Below are 22,500 nucleotides of genomic sequence, written 5' to 3'. Positions count from 1 at the left end.
CCGTGGTAGTCGGCGTTAGCACGAGCTTTTTTCCACTACAACTGAACCGGTGAGCACACTCTGTAAAAATACTTATGTAAATCAGTAATCGTTAGATAATATGCAATATATATTTAATTTTCCCTTATTAAGCTTATAAGTTAATGAGTTAAGTAAGTTAATGCCCATAAGTTATTTGATACACTATTCTTTCAGTGATTTCCTACCTCTCAGCGTTGAAGGAAACGACTTGGAGCGGCGCAGGGAGCAAGTCCAGTCACGTCGGCCTTAGTGATGCTGAAGTTCTCGGGGCTGCTTCCGTCCGAGTTAACTTGGAAGGGCAGGGTTTTACTCTCCGTTCTGGCACGTTCTTGGAAACACACCATCCTAGTGTTCTGTCAAAGAAAGCATTTATGAAAAATCAGTATATAGAATAATGATAGAGAATGGTAAAAACAATTGAAATAACACCAAAAAATCATTATGATCAATTGAATTGTGATAACAGGATATTACTCCATGTATGCGATAGCTCCTTCGAGCACTGCGTCGAGTATCTGGTTGGGCGTGGTAGGGTTGGCGACGGCGCGAGGCAGGATGGGCTGAGAGTCCCCGCCGTCAGCAGGGAAGAGCCCTATCAGGTCGTCCCATTGGTTGGGTCGTGCCACGCACACGGCCAGAGCCACTGCCAGACTTACGATCCTCAACATGGTTATGTCTGTACAAATATAGTAATATCAATAAAAAAGTCTCCTAAAATTAAAATAGTCTTTATGTATGTTATATATAGTACATATATAATGTTATGTATATTCATGTTATTTTGTTTTTGTTTTTTTCATCAAGACATCTCGCAGAGAACCAGAGGACTCACCTGATGACACGATCAACTGTCCCTAGAACTCTCTTACCATCCGATATATATCTGATATTTGCTGAGAATGCATTTTCTGAAATGGCATTAGGAAGGCAAATTCTTCCGAAAAGGAAATCTAAAGCAAATAGGAATTCCATGAAAGGCTTTTTCAATATCTATAGCTATAAATACTTCGCGAACAGTGTAATAAAGCAGCACACACACATACTATATGAACATATGGATATATATGTGTGTGTGCGTGTATTCATAGTTATGTGTATGTGTGAGTATACCCATGTATACGCACATATTTTTATTTTATATATGTGTGTTTTTATATGTATAAATGTAAAATATATATATATATATATATATATATATATATATATATATTTTTATATATATTTGTATGTATATATATATATATATATATATATATATATATATATATATATATATATATGTTTAAAAGGTGGATCATTCAGATGGTGGTTTTGTCCGAATACTTTGTGCGATTTTTATTTTTAGCGAGTTATTTATTTATTTATTTTATGCAGTAGCTCCTATATTTGGGTTCATAGCTCTGACTAGGTGATATGGCAAGATGCAAATCCCCATAATCATGTCGAATCAGTGTTAAATGACAAAAATATTCGCAACAATGCCAAGTGTCTCTCGTGCGACGCTTACTTACTCCTTAAAGTATAGGATTTTTCGAATAATTGATGAGAAGGATGCTTCGTCAGTGTCTAAAGAAATTCCCTCTTATTTTTTTTTTAAATGATGACACTACTACTCTTCATCACGCCTAGTAACTAAAAGCAATGATTCCTTGTTTCACGATTCCCCCCCTTTTCTGTATGTGTATGTCTGTCTCTTTTTTTCCCTTTCTTTTTCTCACTCTCTCTTTCACATCCTTCCTCCCTCACTCCTTCCCTCTTTTCTCTTCTTCATGCCTCCCCCCTCTCTTATCCCTTTCTTCCCTCCTCCCTATCTTTTATTCTCTCTCTCTCTCATTACCGCTCTCCCCTCCCTCTCTCATTCGCCTCCTTCCCACTCCCGCCTTTCTTAATGTCTTTCTCTCTCTTCTCCCTCCTCTCTCTCGTTCTCACTTCCTCTCTCTCTTTCTCTCCTTTTTTTCCCTCACTCTATCTCACACACTCACTCACTTAGTCACCCGTAACCCCCACCCCCACCCCCACACACGCACGCACTCACAGACATAAGCAACAGCTAAGAAAAAGCGGTCAATTTGCCTTGATTTTTGTACTAATATGCAGTTTCATTGAACTACCTAACATATTGTTTACAGTAATGCAACAAAACATATGATTGATATTCCACACACAAAATCTACATTTATGTTTATAACACATTACTTACATAATTGTAGGAAAAATGATTATTTAATTATATATATATATATATATATATATATATATATATACATACATACATGCATGCATATATATATATATATATATATATATATATATATATATATATATATATATATATAATATATAAACACGCACACACATACACATCATTTCACACACTAAATACACACACAGACACACACATATATATGTTTTTGTTTTTTTTAATGGTAGGTTCATGTTTGAGCCGCCGTGGGTCCCAGCATGATACGCTGGGTGGGAGGGACCACACCCCTCCCCCCTGCATTTCCATTTATAGAATGACGTTGCCAGAGGGTCATTCTGGGTGGAGGAGGACTGGGAAGGCCCACCTCCCCCGAGCTGCCCCATTTCCCCAGGGTGGCTAGGGGCAGGAGTTGGTACGAAGCCAGAGTGTGTCCACACGCCTTTGGGTCATAACTCCGTACCTCTGGGGCCTCCTGCTGCTCCGAGATCCCCCACAGATTTAGCCTGTGACCGCACGGTGCCCAGTTACCCCTGGGTGGCCCACGAGGAGGCACTGCGAAGTCTTGATGATGGAGAGGCTGTGACCTGGCTTAAGGAATGGGATTATTCGAACAATTGATGAGAAGATGATTCGTCAGTCTAAATTGACTCCCCCTTTTTAAAAGAAAAAAATGAAAAGATGATACTAGGCTCTTAATCATTTATTATTTAACAAAGCGCCCATTCCCAGTAATTAAAATTACGATTTCTTGTTTCATGATTTATCTCCCCCATTTCTCTCTTTGTGTGTGTACGTCTGTCTCTCTTCTCCCTCTCTTCTTCCCCCCCCCCTCTCTCTCTCTTTCCCTTTTTCCCTCCTCCTTATCTCTGATTTTATTTTCTCTCATTACCGTTCTCCCTTCCCTCTTTCTCTCTCTCGCCTCCTTCCCATTCTCTCTCCTTTCATCTTCTCTCCTTTCTCTCCCCCTCCTCCTCTCTTTTTTCACCTCCCCCCTCTCTTTTCTCTCTTTTTTCACTCTAACTCTAACACACACACGCACGCCACTCACGGATATTCCCACTAATTCAGAAAAAAACAGTGTTTTCTGTTGTTTCGGATAGCATGCGGTCAGTATGCATTCATTTTTGCACTGTAAACTAATATGCAACTGCATTGACCTATTCATATATTGTTTAGAGTAATGCAACAAAAAGTTTGATTCATATTCCACATACACAAAATCTGCATTTATGCGTATGGCATATAACTTACATAATTTTTATAAAAACTATAAATATATGATCGAGCCATCGCACTGCTCAGTCCGAAACATCGCCCCCGGTCGGATGGATCGGACGATTTAAAAAATATATGTATCATTATATAAAAAACATACATCTACATGTAAATGGATATGCATTTATATATGCAAGCATTCATTTAAAAACATATGTTTATGTATGTTTTATGTATATTTTTATACCACACATACACACACACACAAACCCCATATATATCACATGCACACATACACATACACCTTACACACACTCACACATTTCCTACAAACGGATGTTCAGAAAACTTGAATAAACTGCTGATGCATCTTTTTTTTCCTTTGAAATATACATGCAATCAACTGACTTTGAAGATTTCCCGATAAACACATTTTGAATGTGAAAATATATGTAAGAATGTTTTTACAGGTGATGCTGAAGTAGGGACTTTGAACACATTTGTTATTTTTAAAGGTCGTGTGACACTGCTGGAACTATATAAGCCCAAGGACGATCTCACATCTCTGGTCGTATCTCTACTTGGTGAGTGTTTAAAGTTCATACAGGACTCTCTCTTTACATCGTGATATTGAGTAACAGTGTAATTTTTTAAAATATTTTATAAAAACATAAAAATGCCCTTCTTTTGGGATTATTTCTATCTCGCACTTATAATAATCCACCTTTATTATTCTTTCTCTTCATTTCAACCTAAGATTTATGACCATGGCGTGCTTTTCCTCATTGGGTTTACCTGTATTTTCCAGTGACTGCTTCATATATTTCATGATTTGTTAGCTTTCTATCACTTGATTAGTCCATTTTCTTTCTAGATCACACCATGTTCACTTTGGGTGATGCGTCCTGCCTCTTGGGCTTCTCCCTGGCTGAGCTTCAGGTATGGACACACTGTCGACATGCTTCTTGCTTTTTCTACTATATGTATTTCAGTGAGATACCTACATGATCCTTGAAAAGCTTATTTCTCATGTGAATATCGCTATTACAAATATTGGCCGTTTCTTTTGTTAGGATTACCAAGTATTTACAAGGGAAGCAGTGTCGCTGAAAAAAATGCATGAAAGTGGATGTAGACCGCCCTTTCCATGAAAGTTCACTTCCACATGCCTGAATCGGACGACTTCGATGATGTGGAGACTCTGGAGGATTATAGCGTAGTAAGTATTACTTGTCAGGTTATCCAAAGGGTGCAAAGATATATTTAAATACAAATTTATGTGCTTTTATTTTGAAATTTTTCTGAATTGAAAGTGCATAAGAAATTCTTCTATAAGTAAAATTGTATAGAGACATCCTATGATAAGCATAAATACCTAAAATTCATGTACTTCGTAGGGTCTAGCAGCATCCCGAGTGGTATCTCAGGAGGCGTGTTACGTGAGGCGGCTCGTTAAATCTTTCGAGCAACAAGTAGCTTTCATCAAAGGCCATCAGGATGATGGCATGAGGGTCGAGTCTGACGTCAGAGTTTCCGCTGTTTCCCTCGACAATCCTGAGGAAGAAATCGGTTCTGATCTTGCCAATTTCTGTGGCGACCTTCCCGTTTACAAACTGGTGAGTGAAAAAAAGAGTGAGAGTGTGCAAGACCGTCGTCAAGTCAGCGTGACTTTCACTCGCGCGTCCTGTTGTGTTTCATTCCCACCTGCTTCACCACCACGCTCACGCTTCCCACTGGCGGAAACCATAACCTTCGGCTGGCTTCTTTGGCTAAAATGATTGTTTAAGGAACTTGTTCATTTGTAATTTAGGCAAAAGGAAATCTCTTTTACCTATCTCGATCATGTACACTCATTTTTGATTAAAATTTACTGCATTCCAACATGTCTTAAAATGTACCTTTTATATAGAAACGTTGGCGTATATAGAGACATAAGGGGCACGTGTGTGTGTATATTTTGAGAGAAACACTGCTGCACTATGAATTGATAAAGACGTATTTCCTTGTTATACAAGGAAACACGTTTTATTTTCATTTGTCATTTTGTTATTTCATCCTACCCACAGCTATATAAAACAACTATACGAACATATACAAACACATCCCCAAACGCCACGTACAAAGTATACTCTTTAAGTCCGATATACAAATGTCGTTACATTTAAGTGAAATATTTTAAAACGGATAAACAGAAAACCCCTAACCTCTCGGTGGCCAATCAAACAAAAAATAAAAAAGTCTGTCAGTCCGGAATAACCCAAAATCATACTGATTGATAGTAGTGTCACCCAACGGCATCTTTCGCGGCTTTAAACAATGTGCTTCAATTTAGCCATAAAATCTATATTAGTAGACTACTGAAATAAAGTATTGAGTACAGTTATTTCAATCATAAGTAAATTCGTCTCTTTGACAATAGGCGTATATAAATGTCTTTGAAAGAAGAGTAATAATTTATGCACCAGATGTTACAAAAAATTTACGCAAAATGCAATATGGCTTTCCTTTCAATGTATATATATATATTAATATATATATATATATATATATATATATATATATATATATATATATATGCATGTGTGTGTGGGGTGTGTTGTGTGTGTGTGTGGTGTGCGTATACACACATGTGTATATATTAATATATTTTACATGTGTGTCTGTCTTCTGGGATAATATATGCATACACACACACATATATATGCATGTGTGTGTTTCTGTGTGTGTTTTAGTGTCTATCTATCTATCTTTCTATACATATACACACACATATATGTTCGTGTGTGTGTGTGTAGCTTATATATAATTATATATATATATTATATATTTACATATCTGTAAATACATATTGCTACAAACCCAGTAGTTTGCGAGGTGGTTTACCCCTGCATTAGGTGGTTCAGGCGAGGGGTTGCCGTCGCGAACCCATCACGCCCATGTGCGGAATATAAATGAAAGCATGAATAAAGATTATAAATAAAAGCATGGATAGGGATTATGTATGAATACCTATAAATGTTAATTTTATACAGAAATCTTAGTTATAGAGTTATGGAAATTAAATAAAGTAAATGAAACGTATATCACATTTCACTCGCTATTAGTCATTATTATGGATCGGTACCCACGTATCAGGCCAAGATGATATTAAGTATTGGGCTTCTAGCTTGTTCAGAGCATTATGGAATATTCGCAAGCACTCTGATTTACTTGTATAATTGTTTCATCATACTGAACTCTTTCCATGTTGAAACTAGTAAGGAACATAAACTGAACCGCCGGCAAAGAGCTGCAAAATTTCCTACTTTTTCTCAACCCTAAAAAAGGATAAGCACACCATATCTGAAAACACAGAAACATTTTTATATGTGTTTGTGCCTATTTATATATACATGTGAATATACTGTACGTGTGTGTGCTATGTTACATAAACCGACGTATATGCACACATAAAAGTAGAAATTTGATATATGTGTTTATGTGTGTTTGTATACAGAAAAGTATGAAAAGTCAAATGAGGAAAGAATCTATGGACATGCGAAATTTATAGAAAACTTTGCCTCCACGTCAGAAGTTCTCGTTTCCCTAAGCTACTGGGGATTAAGGTATGTCAGCATTACTATGTAATTCTGCTTGTATATGTGTTCATCTGTTTATATATGTCTCTTATATATATATATATATATATATATATATATATATATATATATATATATATTATGTATGTTTAAATGATATGAATGAGAATGAATATCTTCACAATAGAAGACATGTATTTCACCGGTATCGATTATATCTTCGTCAGAAATACATGTATTTTTGACGAAGATATAATCGAAACCGGTCAAATACATCTCTTGTATTGTGAAGATGTTTACTCTCATTCATACCTTTTATACATTTGTCAACATGAATGCAATATATATATATATATATATATATATATATATATATATATATATATATATATATATATATATAATATGTGTGTGTGTGTGTGTGTGTGTGTGTGTGTGTGTGTTTGTTTTATTATATATATATGTATGTATTCTTTCTCTCTTACTTTATCCACAGACAGTGCACAAACGGTTTATATTGTAAATGTAAATATATGATTTATTTCGTTTCACTATTCTCTTCATCATACGTCGTCACCATCACGTTATGAAATGTGACGAAAAAACATACATATGTATGTGTATGGTGGATGTTTATACGTACTATATGAATGTATGGATACAAAACCCCTATGTGTATATATGTAAGCATGTTATCGACGGACGGTTAGCAAAGGGTTGTAAATGTCAGACTCCAGTAAAATTTAAAGTTACCAAAACCCCTACGAAACTCACTACTCTCCTTGTGACCTAACATACTCCTCACTTGTGGTAGCGTTTTGGTCCGATACTGGCCAAGGCAATTAGTCAAAAGAGAAACACGGTTAAGAGTTCATATGCATGCATGTGCATGTGTAAGTGTATATGTGTCTATGAATATATTTGTCCGTGGATTGGCCCAAAGTATATAAAATAAAAGTTCTCAGTTTACATTTTATACAGAATGTATAAAGGTTATAAAATAATTGTTTATGTTCAGTATGTGTACAAGGTTTCTTTAGGGGGAAAAAATTGTAAGTATCTCCTTTTCTTTATACGAATGCCCTGGTTTTTCCCGAGCTGTTTGTGCTTGAGTGAGAAAAGGGGCGTGTCTTTCCTCCAACCCTGGCATGGGACACGGTGCTCTCCTGTATACTAGTAAGTCGCTAGCAAGAAAATATTCACTCTATGCGGAAGTGCAAACAGGGCAGTTTTTATTCTTAAAATCATGTCTGTAATCTCTTTCCAGCCTTCTTTTCCAAAATCCTCTCCCATACGGGAGCCCAAACAGAAATATTTTCACCTAGTAAATGAAGAGGAAGTGGCAAGTTGGTCCTGAACCGCCACTAAAGAAAATAAATGGAAGAACAGAAACCCAAAAAAATTAAGAATCTATTTTTTTTGTGTGTGAAACCATTGTATTTATTTTTGAATACCCCCCCACCCTTGCCCGTTGTGTCGTGGGGGGGCTTAGGAGGCGGAGACTGGAACCCAATGAGGGGGAACTCCCCAACCTTGGGACTCAGCCCTCGACTCAACTAATTTTGCATGGTCTTTTTTTTTTTTTCCCACTTTTCGTTTCTGTCCCTTCACTAAACCCTTCTGCTATCCACCTCCTAAGGTGTGAGACCCGTGCTGAAAGGATGAAAGGCTGACTTTGTGCCAGTCCTGAACGCCGTGAGGGAGCCATGGGCACGGTATTCCCCTGATTTAGTTACCTAGCCCTTACCCCTCAAGGGGACCCTGAGGGGTGGACTGTTTTTATCCCCAACATAATCCAGGCTTATCATGGCCAGTAATGACAACCTATCCCACTTTTTAGGGCAATGAGCTTGCCCCTTTATCAAATAGCCCCAACGATGTAAACCCACCCGATTCCCTACCCCAGGCTCTCCTTTGACCACGGCTCCAAACACGGGCAATAACTACCCCCCTCATCAATGCCTACTGGGTACAGAAAGCCACAATCACCCTTAAGGAACATTTCCATTATCCCAGCATGCTCAACTTCAACATCTCTACCCCCACAACCTCCAACATCAACCACCCCATCCTCCCTTATTAATACCTTACAGCCTTATTGCCCACCTCTCCAAAACACTACCTCCCTCAACACTACTCCATCTTCGTCACGCCCCCGCCCTTCTCTACCCCTATCTCTACAACAATCTTGAATACTCTCTTTAGCGCAGCCAAATGGGACCGATTTTTCGTGATCCCTCCCACAGCTCCCTACTCTGACAACACCCTTCTCTTCCAACAATGTCTCCCAAAACAAGTAGGTAAAGTCTTTTTTCCGTAGCCGACCCGACCGCTCCCGTCTTGTCACAGTAAAAATTCCAAAAACCAAGCTATAGCATTAAAAAACTAACTGACCTGTATGGTAACCCCATCCTTGCAGAACCCCATCCACCCTCAATACTTGCACCGGAACAGTTTCAATCTCCCCAGCAAACTGCCCAATCTATGACAAAGATTGGTCAGATTGTGGGGAAGACCTACTTGCCTGTCTCACAGACTATGATGCAACATCAGTACAATGCTACTCCATCCCTCCCAGAGGTCATCAAAAGAAACCCACTAACATAGCCAAAATTACCTTCCGTAGACATGACCTTCCCTTTAACGTCTACATAGGAGGAGAATCCCCTGTTCCATACCAACCTCCTCCACGTCAGTGCCAAAATTGTTGGCGTCTAGGACACCCAGCCAAACATTGCCGTTCCACAGCCAGATGCCCACTATGTGCCCAACCTGGCCATACCCGATCTAACTGCTCTGCACAATCACGCACATGTGCCAACTGTGGCGGCCCCCATAATGTATTTTATAGGGGCTGTCCCACCTACAAATTTGAGTCTGAGGTAGCAACTCTCAGATTCAAACTTGGACTCACACTACGTGAAACCAGACGGGAAACCCACGTCGACGTGGTTTCTCTCTTACTCCTTACTCCAGTAATACTGCTCATTCTACCAAATCTCCTAACCCACCCCCCCTACATCTAAATGCCCCTCTTCTAACCTCCTCCCTTTTCCTAGTCAAACTTTTTTGCCATCCTAAATCCAGACACTCCAATCTCTACTACAGATACTCCAATCACCACTACAACCCCAACACCTTCCCCTCTCCCTCCTCGCACTACCCGTAACAGAACAGAACAACGCTCCACCCCTTCTTCCCCTAACACACAATCACCTCCACCTTCCTTTGCCCCTATGCTTGAGAACACCAGTCCCTCTCTTCCCCCCCTCACAAGAAATCCTTTATCCCCCGAAACTCCCCAACCAACTCCTCAGAAGAAACTATTGAAAATTTTCAAGATTACTTAATGAAAACTGACCTCAACCTCCAATCTTACAACTGCTCCTTCCACACTCCAAGTAACTGCTGATATCCATCCTCCTCCTAACGATATCCCCCTACACCCTATCCTCCTACCCCCTCCCAACACAGCTCATCCCCCCCCGACCCCTACCCCGCCCACATTAACCCTCCTACCATCCCCTCTATCCCTTCCACTCCCTCCTGGATACACACTGAATCCTTATGTCACAAGTATCCCCTTCCACAGACCCTCCATCTCCTATACCCCTCCTAGTAAACCCAAACTCCCACACCTCTCCCATCTCAGACCTCTCATCCTTATCCCACCCTCTAGCTGCTTCACCCCCAAAATCTCCAACACGTACTACAATCTATATCACTAAAGTATAACTATCCTTCATTGGAATATTCGCGGTTTCCGCTCCCACGACCTGACCTTCGTCATATCCTTTCCTCTTAAAACCCATCTATAGTATGCCTTCAAGAGACCTTTCTTACACATCCTCCAATACCAACCCCCATTATCATTTTGTCTCTTCCCCACATTCCCTTTATGTCTCGTCCATACTTATCAATCAGAAAACCCCTTATGTCACACCTCCCTTTAAAACCAATGTCCCTTGTACAGTTATTCGTATCTTCCTTCATCGTTGGATCACAGTGATTTCAGTCTACTTCTCCCCTTCCCACCCCATTGACTTTGTTGCTTTTGAAAATCTTTTTTCCCCAAACTTCACCAACTCATATTTTGGTGACTTTAACTGCTGCCACACTCTTTGGGGTGATTCTATCACAAACCCCCGGGCCGATCTCTAAGCGCTTTCTCTTCACAGCTCCCTTACTATTTTAAATTCAGATCCCCCCAAACACTTTGTTTACACGCACGCAATCTTTTTCATGCATTGACCTCTCTCTATGCCCCCCTTCTCTTCATTTAGATTTCCACTGGTCAGTCTTAGACCACTTCCCTATAGTGACCACTTTCCAGCTCTCCTTTTTCCTACTTCATACTACCACTTCCTAACTCCCCACACTGGTGCTTTGATAGAGCCGACTGGCATACTTTCACTTCACTCTCTGCTATTCATACCCCTCCATCCTCCTCACCTCCATTTCAGAAATGATACGTGTTTCACAAAACAGTCTTAAGAGCTGCACATAAAAGCTATCCCTCGAACCTCAAGACCATATACCTCCAAATGTGTTCCATGGTGGAATTCTGATTGCACTAAAGCAAATTTGCTTTAAAATAATGCAGCCTGGAACAGTTACCGCTACAAAAGAGGTACTCCAAATCAACTATCAGCCCTTATCTCCTTTAAAGGAGCATCTGCCTGTCTTCGTCGTACAATCCGGAATAGTAAAACGAATAGCTGTCAAAATTAGTTTCTTCAATGCATCCTCTACATCTATCTCAAATGTTTGGGCGCCAATCCCTAAACTATCAGGCAAAAATCCCCCCCCATCCTGCCCCCGTCCTCCATATTCGAGATACCCTCATTTCTGATTCTCTCCAAGTCGCTAATGAACTGGGTGATTATTTCAGCCAGGTCAGTAGTGGTTCTCACCTTTCTCCACACTTCTCTTCTATTAGACCGCCAGAGAACGTACCCCCATTATCTTCACCCATCCTCAGCTGAATCCTTTATGCTCCATTTTCTTCCTCTGAACTCATTGCTGCCCTACAGTCGTGCCGCAACACTCATGGAAGGCCCGGGCGGTATTCACTACCGTATGCTCCGGCATCTCCCATCTTTCCCCCTTATCCTTCCTATTAAAAATTTACAACCACATATGGACATCAGGAAATTTTCCTTCTAATTGGCAAGAAACTCTTTTCCTTCCCTTCCTGAAACCCAATAAATCGGGGACCCTCCCTCAACTATCGCCCCATCGCACTAACTAACTGCTTGTGCAAACTGTTAGAGCGAATGGTGAAATTCCGCTTTTAATGTGGTATCTTGATCTCACAATCTTCTCTCTCCTTCCCAATTCGGTTTTTCGCCGGCCAGAAGCACAGCTGACCCCCTTGCTCATTTTGAAAACATATATTACATCTGCATTTGCACGCCATGAATCCGTAATAGCTATATTTTTTGATCTGGAAAAAGCATATGATACACATGGCGGTACCATATTCTCCAACAATTGTCCTCTCTAGCCATACTGAACGCACTTTCCAGGTCAAAATTGCCTCTGCCACATCATCTTCCTTTCCTCAAATCGAAAGGTGTCCCACAAGGCAGTGTGCTCACTACCACTTTATTCCTTCTTGCTGTTAATGATATTGTCTCAGTTTTACCACCAGGGCCCGGTCATCACTATATGTTGATGATTTAACCAAATATGCCTCTGGCACATCCATACCAAACCTCTACCAATTTCTTCAATCTGCAATCTCCCTCAGTATCTTCCTGGGCCCCAAACCATGGCTTTCCGCTTTTTCTACCCCCTAAATCTTTCTCCATCCTTTTTTTCTCGCTCACGTGTAGGGCCCCCACCCCCACTCTTCCTATATGGCACTTCCACTCCAAAACCGTTCCTCTGGCAAAATTCCTATGTTCATTTTTGACTCCAAACTTTTCCTGGCGAGACCATATTCTACACATTAAAAAAAAGCTCTCCGCCGCCTTCGAATCTTAAAAACTCTATCCCATATATCATGGGGCTCTGATCGCAAAACTCTCCTTCATCTTCATGTAACTTTTGATCCTCTCCACTCTTTGATTATGGATGCCATATCTACTCCTCTGCCTCAACTTCTCTTTCCTTGCCATCTTGATACAAATCCTCACTGTGGTCTTCGCTTAGCACTAGGCGCCTTTTTCGCTCCTCCCCAGTTGAGAGCCTGTACACTGAATCAAGCATACCATCTGTATCTCGACGTCGTGCCCTTCTCTCTCTCCGATGCTATGTTCGATTCCACCAATTTTCCCCCACTACTAACTATCCCACAACCCCACTTCTTACCCTTTGCTTCATCTCCACAATTACCTACTCCTTTCTCCACTCGCATGTATACCCTCCTATCCCATTCCCCTTTCCCCCATCTCCACCTTTTCCTGTTCTCTGTCCATTCCGTCCCTCCATGGCTTATACCTCACCCCCATATTTTTCTCTTCTGTTTTCCCCCAACCCACCAAATCAAATATCCCTCCTACTATCCTTCTCACCCATTTCCTTGACCATGTCTCCACTCATTCCTCTTGTATTCACGTTATACTGATTGGGTCCAAATCCACCTCCGTGCTGGTTTTGCAGTAATCTTCCCAACTCGTACTTTCAAATATTCCCTTCCTCCTGAATCCAGTGTCCTTACTACAGAAATGTATGCACTCCTTTTTTGCTCTAAAACACATATACTCACTTCCCCCTCTTCCTCTTTTTCAATTTTTACTGACTCCCGTAACTCATTAACTCTCATAAGTCAATACACACCACCAACCCCCTTGTTTGTAAGATCCAGAAATGGTTGTTCTACCTGTCCACACGCCAAAAAAACAATCAAATTTTGCTGGGTGCCCAGCCATGTTGGAATCCCCGCAATGAACAGGCAGATACACTAGCACGCCACGCCGCTATGTCCACATCATACCAACCACGCTTCTCACGTATCCCAGCCACGGATTATTACCCACACCCTTTTAAGACCTTCTTGTATAATCGGGTGGCATCTTTTTGGTAAGCGTCCGCCTATGAATTTACATTCTGTAAAACAAACAATCTCCTCCTGGTCGCTCCATTTCATTTCGAACAGGACGTTTGGGAGACCGCTCTCGCCCGCTTTCGCATTGGCCACACCCGTCTAACACACTCCTATCTGATGTCACAATCTGATCCACGCTTATGTTCCTTATGTAATGTTCCCCTTTCAATCCACACATCCCATTGTATGCCCACGGTTTTGAAAGCAACCCGTACCTCTGCTTTCCCCCACCATCCCCCTTCACCGACCCCCCTAACCTATCAACATCCTTACCCGAATCCACACTTTCTGCTTCAACAAACCCATTTTCTTTCCCCCAAACGCATACATCCTCATCAACTAACTCCTTACCACAAACCCGAAACCTAACCCTTTCACTCACCAATTCCTTTGCCCACTTAGACAACTAATCACTAACTCAACCACCCTTCCGTAACATTAACTATAGTGCTACATGACCTTAGATGTCTAGCACATTTATCGTGCTTTAACCATTTACCCTTTACCATTATTTGAATATATTATGTTATTTTATTTATGTATATTTTTTACCCTAAAATTTGCTAAATAGAAATGATGCATATAGGATCGAGAAAAATATTGAAAGACATGAAACGAGCTGATCTGTCATTCAAATAACAAAAAACTTACATATATGTATGTGTGTTTGTGTTCGAATGTGTGTGCCTGCGTGTATGTGTGCATCTGCATATGTATACGTGTTATGTATTCGTATTTTTGATACGTGTACGTGTATGTGATCATGTAGGTGTAGGTCTGTGTGTATGTGTAAATGTGCATGTGTGTGTGCGTGTATGTGTGTATATGTATGTGTGGTGCGTGCGTGTATGTGTGTGTGTACGTGTTATATACGGGGTGCGTGTATTTGTACACGTATGTGTGTATTTGTGCGTGTGAATGAGGGTAACTATGTAAGGCTTTGTACGCGTTTTGTGAGTGAAGACAAATGTAGTTACGTGAAAATATGCGTGTGAACATGCCCATTATTTATAGATATTACTTTGCACATTAACATATAGAGACTCGATCATCAGCTCTCATTTAAAACCACTTCTTTATGATCAGTGTAAACACGTTGTTTGGGCTTTTACTGCTGAACCACATATTCCTTTTTTAATTCTCTTCCTGTTACAGCACTTCCGTTTATTAAAAATGAACTAAAAGGGGAAGAAAAATATCGGAAAAAAATTAAAGGGTGAGTTCTGGTGTTTCCCAGGAGGATGTACATATATACAACCTATTATGATTTTCATTACGTTTTCGTATCATGTCGCGGCCAAAGATATTATCCGCCGTCCGTTACAAAGTTGGTAATGATATAAAAAAAAAAAAAGAGCGACAGTGACGTGGCCGCCACCCCAAGCCTCCATTCTCTCTGTGTCTGTGGCGGTCAGGTGTGCATCCTCACCTTCGCGGCATTTTTTTTTTCTGGGCAACTATTGTGCTTTATTTTTTAGACAGTCAAAATACTTATTTTGTACTTCTTTCTTCTATTTTTTACAGTGGTTTTCGGTGTAGAGCGTGGTAAACCTGTGCAGGTGTTTTGTCTCCAGTTGGTTCTTGCGCCTGTGCAGTAAATGTTGCTGCTTTGCCTCATCTTTTTTTAATTAGTCTGTGTGCTGCAGCTGCTCGTGCATGCATGTCAGATTGCAAATCTGATCACCGACACATCGACTTATATATATACATAAATGTATGTATATGTATATATATATATATATTTTTTTATTTATAATATACATATATATATGTATATATATATATTTTTATATATAAAATATATATATATGGAAATTTTATTTTCAATATATAAGTATATATACATTCACACAGACAAAAAAAAAAAAAAAAAAAAAACTGATGGATAGGGTTTGACCAAAGTATTGAAATTGCATGATTACTAGTTCTTTTATTTGTCTCTCCGTACACTCACAATTTCATCATGACTTTGGAAGATCAAGCATTCTTCATATCCTGGATGGACTTGTTAATCTGCACCTTCACGTTGGAAGACATAGTTTTCTCCACGATCTCTCGCAAAGCTTTCCTGAAGCCGGCGCTGTGAACGTCCTTCATATCATTGCGTCCAAGTTGCTTGCACTTTCAAGCAGGTCATGACCCGATCTTGCAGTGTAGCTGGCGATGTTCTGAGGCACAGGTTTAACAAGTTGATCTGGATGTGGGCGAACAGCTTGTCCACACTTTTCACAACTTGACCAAAAACAGTCTGTGCTGGAGCTTCTCCAACACCAGAAAAGGTTACCGTGTAGTCGGCGTTGGCACGAGCGTTTTCTACGACAACCGAACCGGTGGCACACTCTAAAAATACATAATATAAGTCACAATCAGACACTATGTTATTGAGTTTTATTTAAGAAATAGAATATAAATGTCATGAGTGATTTTCCCTTCAAAACTTTAAAGTTAATGAGTTGAACAAGTTAATGCATATCTCATACACCTTTCTTTTCATTTGATCTCCTACCTGATCAGCGTTGAAGGAAGCGGACTTGAGCGGCGCAGGGAGCAGAGGTCCAGGGCACGTTGGCCTTATGATGCTGAAGTTCTCGGAGCTGCTTCCGTCAATTACTTGGAAGGGCAGGTTTGACTCTCCGTTCTGCACGTTCTTGGAATCACACCATCCTAGTGTTCTGCCCCAAAAAAAACTTGAAGTCAGTAAAAGAAATGGGTGATAAGGAATGGTAACAACCAATATGAAATGACAGTAAACAATCATTATTTAATCAATGGAACTTTGATAACAGAATATTCTCCATGTATGCGATAGCTCCTTCGAGCACTGCGTCGAGTATCTGGTTTTGGGGGTGGTAGGTTGGCGACGGCGCGAGGCAAGATTGGCTGAGAGTCCCCGCCTTCAGCAGAATAGCCCTAGCTGGTCGACCCCCTTGGTTGGGTCGTCCACACACATGGGGCCCGACCACTGCCATACTCACGATCCTCAACATGATTACGTCTGTACAAATATGGTCATAGCAACAAAAAACTCTTCTAAGATTATAATAGTTATAATATAACACATATTATCATCAACTCATCTGGCCAGAAGACTCACCGAATGGTTCGGTGAACTGGGCCCTTGAACTCTCCTACCCTCCAATATATATTTTTATATTTGCTGAGAATGCATTTTCCTGAAATGACATTTCTGAAAATCTTTCGAAAAGAAAATCTTTATGAAAAAAAAATTCAATGAAGGCTTTTTTCAATATCTACAGCTGAGAATACATCGCGAAGAACGTAATACGAATGAACGCACTCTCAAGGGCAGCATAAACATTACATGTATGCAATATGCCAATGTCTTTTGTGTATGTATACATGTATGTATGCAGGTATTTATATATATGTGTGTATGTGTGGGGTGTGTATGTGTATCAGTCTCTTTAATTCATGACTGTATTTATTTCTAATTCTATGAATATGAATACATGCACACACATACACACACACACATATATGGGTGTGTTCATATTCCCTATATATATATATATATATAAAATATATATATATATTTTATATATGTATGTATATATACATATATACTCACACACATATTTTTATATGTGTGTATGTACATACATATGAATACTTTATACGAGTACATATATTTTATATATTATATATATATATATATATTATATAATATAAAATATGATATATATTATATGTATATATAATATATACATATATATATATATATATATATTATCATATGATATTATTATATATATATATATTTATATAAACTAATACTCACACACAAAGCATACACAAATTGTCTCAGTAAAATTTAGTCTATGTATATATATTCTTATATTATTTATATATATATTATATATATTATATATATATATATATATATATATAATATATATATATGTATAGAAATGTGATTATTCGAATGTGGTAAATAATCCGAAGACTGCAATTATATATATATATATAAAATATATATATATAACATATATATATTATATATTATATATATATATATATATATTCCTTTTTTTTTGGATATTTCATTTGTATTTCTAAAATCCACTTTTTATATTTTGGGTTTTCACATCGAAAACTCTGAGAAGTAAATATGGGGAGATTTATCATGTTGGGTTCGTGTTAATTGACGAAAAAAATCCCAATAATGCTAAGTGTCTCTCGTGCGGAGCTTATTGCTGCAAGTATGGTATTTTTTGAACACTGATGAGATGATTCGTCATCAAAAATTCCCTCACACTTTTTTAAAGTACTTTTTAAAAAATGACACTACGGCTCCTTAGTCATTTATGATTTACAAAGCGGCCATGCTTAGTAATTAAAGCTACGATTTCTTGTATCATGATTTATTTCCCCCACTTCTCTCTTTGTATGTGTACGCCTGTCTCTCTTCTCCCTCTCGCCTCCTTCCCATTCTCTCTCCTTTCATCCTCTCTCCTTTTCTCCCCCTCCCTCCTCTCTCTTTCTCACCCCCCACCTCTGTCGCTCCTTTACTTTCCTCACTCTAACTCTGTCACACACTCCCCTCACTTTTAATTACCATACATCTCCCCTCCTCACATACACACACATACCACGCACTCACGGATATTCCCAACATTTCAGATAGCAAAGCGGTTATCATTACTTCATTTTTGTACTGTAAACTAATATGCCACTGCATTTGACCTATTCAATACATTGTTTTTGAGTAATGCAACAAAAAGTTTTGATTCATAATCCAAACACACATATCTGCATTTCTGCGCATGACATACAACTTACAAATTTATGAAAAATTATGAAAAACTGTAAATATATGATCGAGCCATCGCAAAGCTCAGTCCGAAACATCGCCACCCGGTCGGATGGTTCGGACGACTTGAAAAATATACATATTCATTACATAAAAACATACACATACATGCAAATTGATATGCATTTAAAATAAAGTTTATTTGTAAAATATGTTTTTGCATATATATATATAAAATTATATTATATATATATATATATATATATTATATATATTATATATATATATATATATCATATATTACACACACGCACTTTTTTTGTACATATATATACACATACACCATACACACACACAAACACACACCACACATTCCTATGAACGGATGTTCAGAGAACTTGAATGAATTGCTGATACATCTTTCTTTTCCTTTGAAATATATATGCAATCAACTGAGACTGAAGATTTACCGAAAAACACATTTTGAATAGAGAATACATAGAAAAAATGTTTTTTACAGGTGGTGCTGAAGTAGGGACTTTTAACAACATTCTTGATTTTTAAAGGTCGTGTGACACTGCTGAACTATATAAACCCCGAGGACGATTTCACATCACTGGTCGTATCTCTGCATGCTTGTGCATGTGTATTGTATATATGTATGAGTATATGTATGTGTGTTTGTGTTCGGATGTGTGTGCATGCGTGTATGTGTGCATCTGCATATGTATAAAGTGTTATGTATTCGTATTATGAGTACATGTACGTGTATTTTTATATTTTGTGCGTAGGTGTAGGTCTGTGTGTATGTGTAGATGTGCATATTGTGTGCGTGTATTGTGTGTATAGTATGAGTGTGCGTGCGTGTACGTGTGTGTGTGTACGTGTATATTACTTGTGCGTGTATTTGTACACGTATGTGTGTATTTGTGCGTGTGAATGAGGGTAACTATGTAAGCTTTGTACGCGTTTGTGTGAGTGAACACAAATTAGTTACGTGAAAATATACGGGGTGTACATGTCATTATTTATAGATATTACTTTAGACATTAATTATAGAGACTCGATCATCAGCTCTCATTTCAAACCACTTCATTTATGATCAGTGTAAAACACGTTGTTTGGGCCTTTACTTGCTGAACCAGATATTCCGTTTAATTCTACTTCCTGTTACAGCACTTCCTTTTTATAGAAATAAACTGAAAGTGAAATGATAAAGTAATATCGGAAAAAAATAAAGGGTGAGTTTCTGGTGGTTTGCCAGGAGAGTGTACATATATACAACCTATTATGATTTCCATTACGTTTTCGTATCATGTCGCAGGCCAAAGATTCCGTCGTCCGTTGAAAATTTTGGTAATGAAAAAAAGAGCGACAGTGACGTGGCCGCCAGTCCAAGCCTCCATTCTCTCTGTCTCGTGTCTGTGGCGGTCAGGTGTGCATCCTAACCTTGGGCGGCTTTTTTTTTCTGGGCAACTATTTGTGCTTTATTTCTACAGTGAAAATCTTATTTGTACTTCTTTCTTTTATTTTTACAGGGGTTTTTCGGTGTAGAGCGTGGTATCCTGTGCAGGTGTTTTGTCTCAGTTGTTTCTTGCGCCTGTGCAGTACTGTTGCTGCTTTGCCTCTTTTTTTTAAATTAGTCTGTGGCTGCAGCTGCTCGTGCATGCATGTCAGATTGCAAAACTGATCACGACACCCTCGACTTTATATATATATACATACATATATATATATATAATATATATATATATATATAATATATTTTATATATATATATATATGGATGTATATCTTTCAAAATATAAGTATATTACATTCACACAGACAAAAAAAAAAAAAAAAAAAAAAAAAACATAGATGGATAGGGGTTTACCAAATATTGAAATTGCATGATTACTAGTTCTTTTATTTGTCCTCTCCGTACACTCACAATTTCCTCATCACTTTGGAAGATCAAACATTTTTCATATCCTGGGTGGACTTGTTAATCTGCACCTTCACGTTGGAAGACATAGTTTTCTCCACGATCTCTCGCAAAACCTTCTGAAGCCGGCGCTGTGAACGTCCTTCATATCTTGCCGTCCCAGTTGCTTGCACTTTCAAGCAGGGCATGACCCCATCGTGCAGTGTAAACTGGCGATGTTCTGAGGCCAAGGTTTAACAGTTGATCTGGATATCGGCGAACAGCTTGTCCACACGCTCTACAACTTGCCAGAAACAGTCTGTGCTGGAGCTTCTTCCAACACCGCAAAGGTTACCGTGTATCGGCGTTGGCACGAGCGTTTTCTACGACAACCGAACCAGTGAGCACACTCTAAAAAAACAAGTCACAAACAGACACTATGTATTGAGTTTTATTTAAGAAATAGAATATTAATGTCTGAGGATTTTCCCTTCAAAACTTTAAAGTTAATGAGTTAAACAAGTTAATGCTATCTGATACACCTTTCTTTTCATTTGATCTCCTACCTGATCAGCGTTGAAGGAAGCGGACTTGGAGCGGCGTAGGGAGCAGAGTCCAGTCACGTTGGCCTTAGTGATGCTGAAGTTCTCGGAGCTGCTTCCGTCAGAGTTAACTTGGAAGGGCAGGTTTGACTCTCCGTTCTGCACGTTTCTTGGAATCACACCATCCAAGTGTTCTGCCAAAGAAAACTTGAAAAAATCAGTATATGAAATGAATAATAAGGAATGGCAACAACGAATATGAAATGACAGTAAACAATCATTATTATCAATGGAACTTTGTTAACAGAATATTACTCCATGTATGCGATAGCTCCTTCAAGCACTGCGTCGAGTATCTGGTTGGGCGTGGTAGGGTTGGCGACGGCGCGAGGCAAGATGGGCTGAGAGTCCCCGCCTTCAGTAGGGAAAAGCCCTAGCTGTCGTCCCATTGGTTGGGTCGTGCCACACACACGGCCAAAGTCACTGCCAGACTCACGTCCTCAACATGATTACGTCTGTACAAATATGGTCATAGCAATAAACACCCCTTCTAAAATTATAATAGTTATAACACACACACACACACACACACACCACACACCCCACATATATATATGTTCAACTCATTTCGCCGTACACCAGAGCACTCACCTGATCACACTGTCCCGTGAACTCTATTACCATCCAATATATATCTGATATTTGCTGAGAATGCATTTTCTGAAATGACATTTCTGGAATTCTTTCGAAAGAAAATCTAGTATGAAAAAGAAATTCCATGAAAGGCATTTTTTAATATCTACAGCTCAGAATAGATCGCGATGGCGTAATACGGATGCACGTTAATAAATTTTCAATCATGAGTCTTCTCTAAAGCAGTACGCACATTGTATGTATGTAAAATATGCACATGTGTGTGTATGTGTATACATGTATGTATGCATGTATTTATAGTGTATATATAAATGTGTGTGTGGTGTGTGTGTGTGTGTGTGTGTGTGTGTGTGTGTGTGTGTTTGTGTGTATGTTTTTTTGTGTGTGTGTGTGTCTGTGTGTGAATGTGTCCCTTTATTCATGACTTTATTATTTCTAATTCTATAATATGAATCATGCACACACACACACACACCACACACATATATATGTGTGTGCGTGTGTGTGTGTGTGTGTGTGTGTGTGGGGTGTTCATATTCATGTGTGATTATAATCCCCC

At 39.0% G+C, this 22,500-nt stretch overlaps 1 protein-coding gene across 1 annotated transcript in view; it reads left to right on the top strand.

Moving 5' to 3' along the window:
* LOC119595512 overlaps positions 1-5,217 on the top strand; it is a 9,501-nt gene extending 4,284 nt beyond the window's left edge. The window contains exon 4 of the mRNA XM_037944636.1: positions 4,837-5,217. Coding sequence (XP_037800564.1) covers positions 4,837-5,217 — 381 coding nt within the window. The remainder of the gene's footprint in view (positions 1-4,836) is intronic.
* The last annotated feature ends 17,283 nt before the right edge of the window (positions 5,218-22,500 follow it).

Source organism: Penaeus monodon, chromosome 36 (genome assembly GCF_015228065.2).
Source record: "Penaeus monodon isolate SGIC_2016 chromosome 36, NSTDA_Pmon_1, whole genome shotgun sequence".
Classification (NCBI taxonomy): Eukaryota; Metazoa; Arthropoda; class Malacostraca; order Decapoda; family Penaeidae; genus Penaeus; species Penaeus monodon.
The sequence above is the reverse complement of the archived record's forward strand: the minus strand, read 5'-3'. Positions and strand labels throughout refer to the sequence as shown.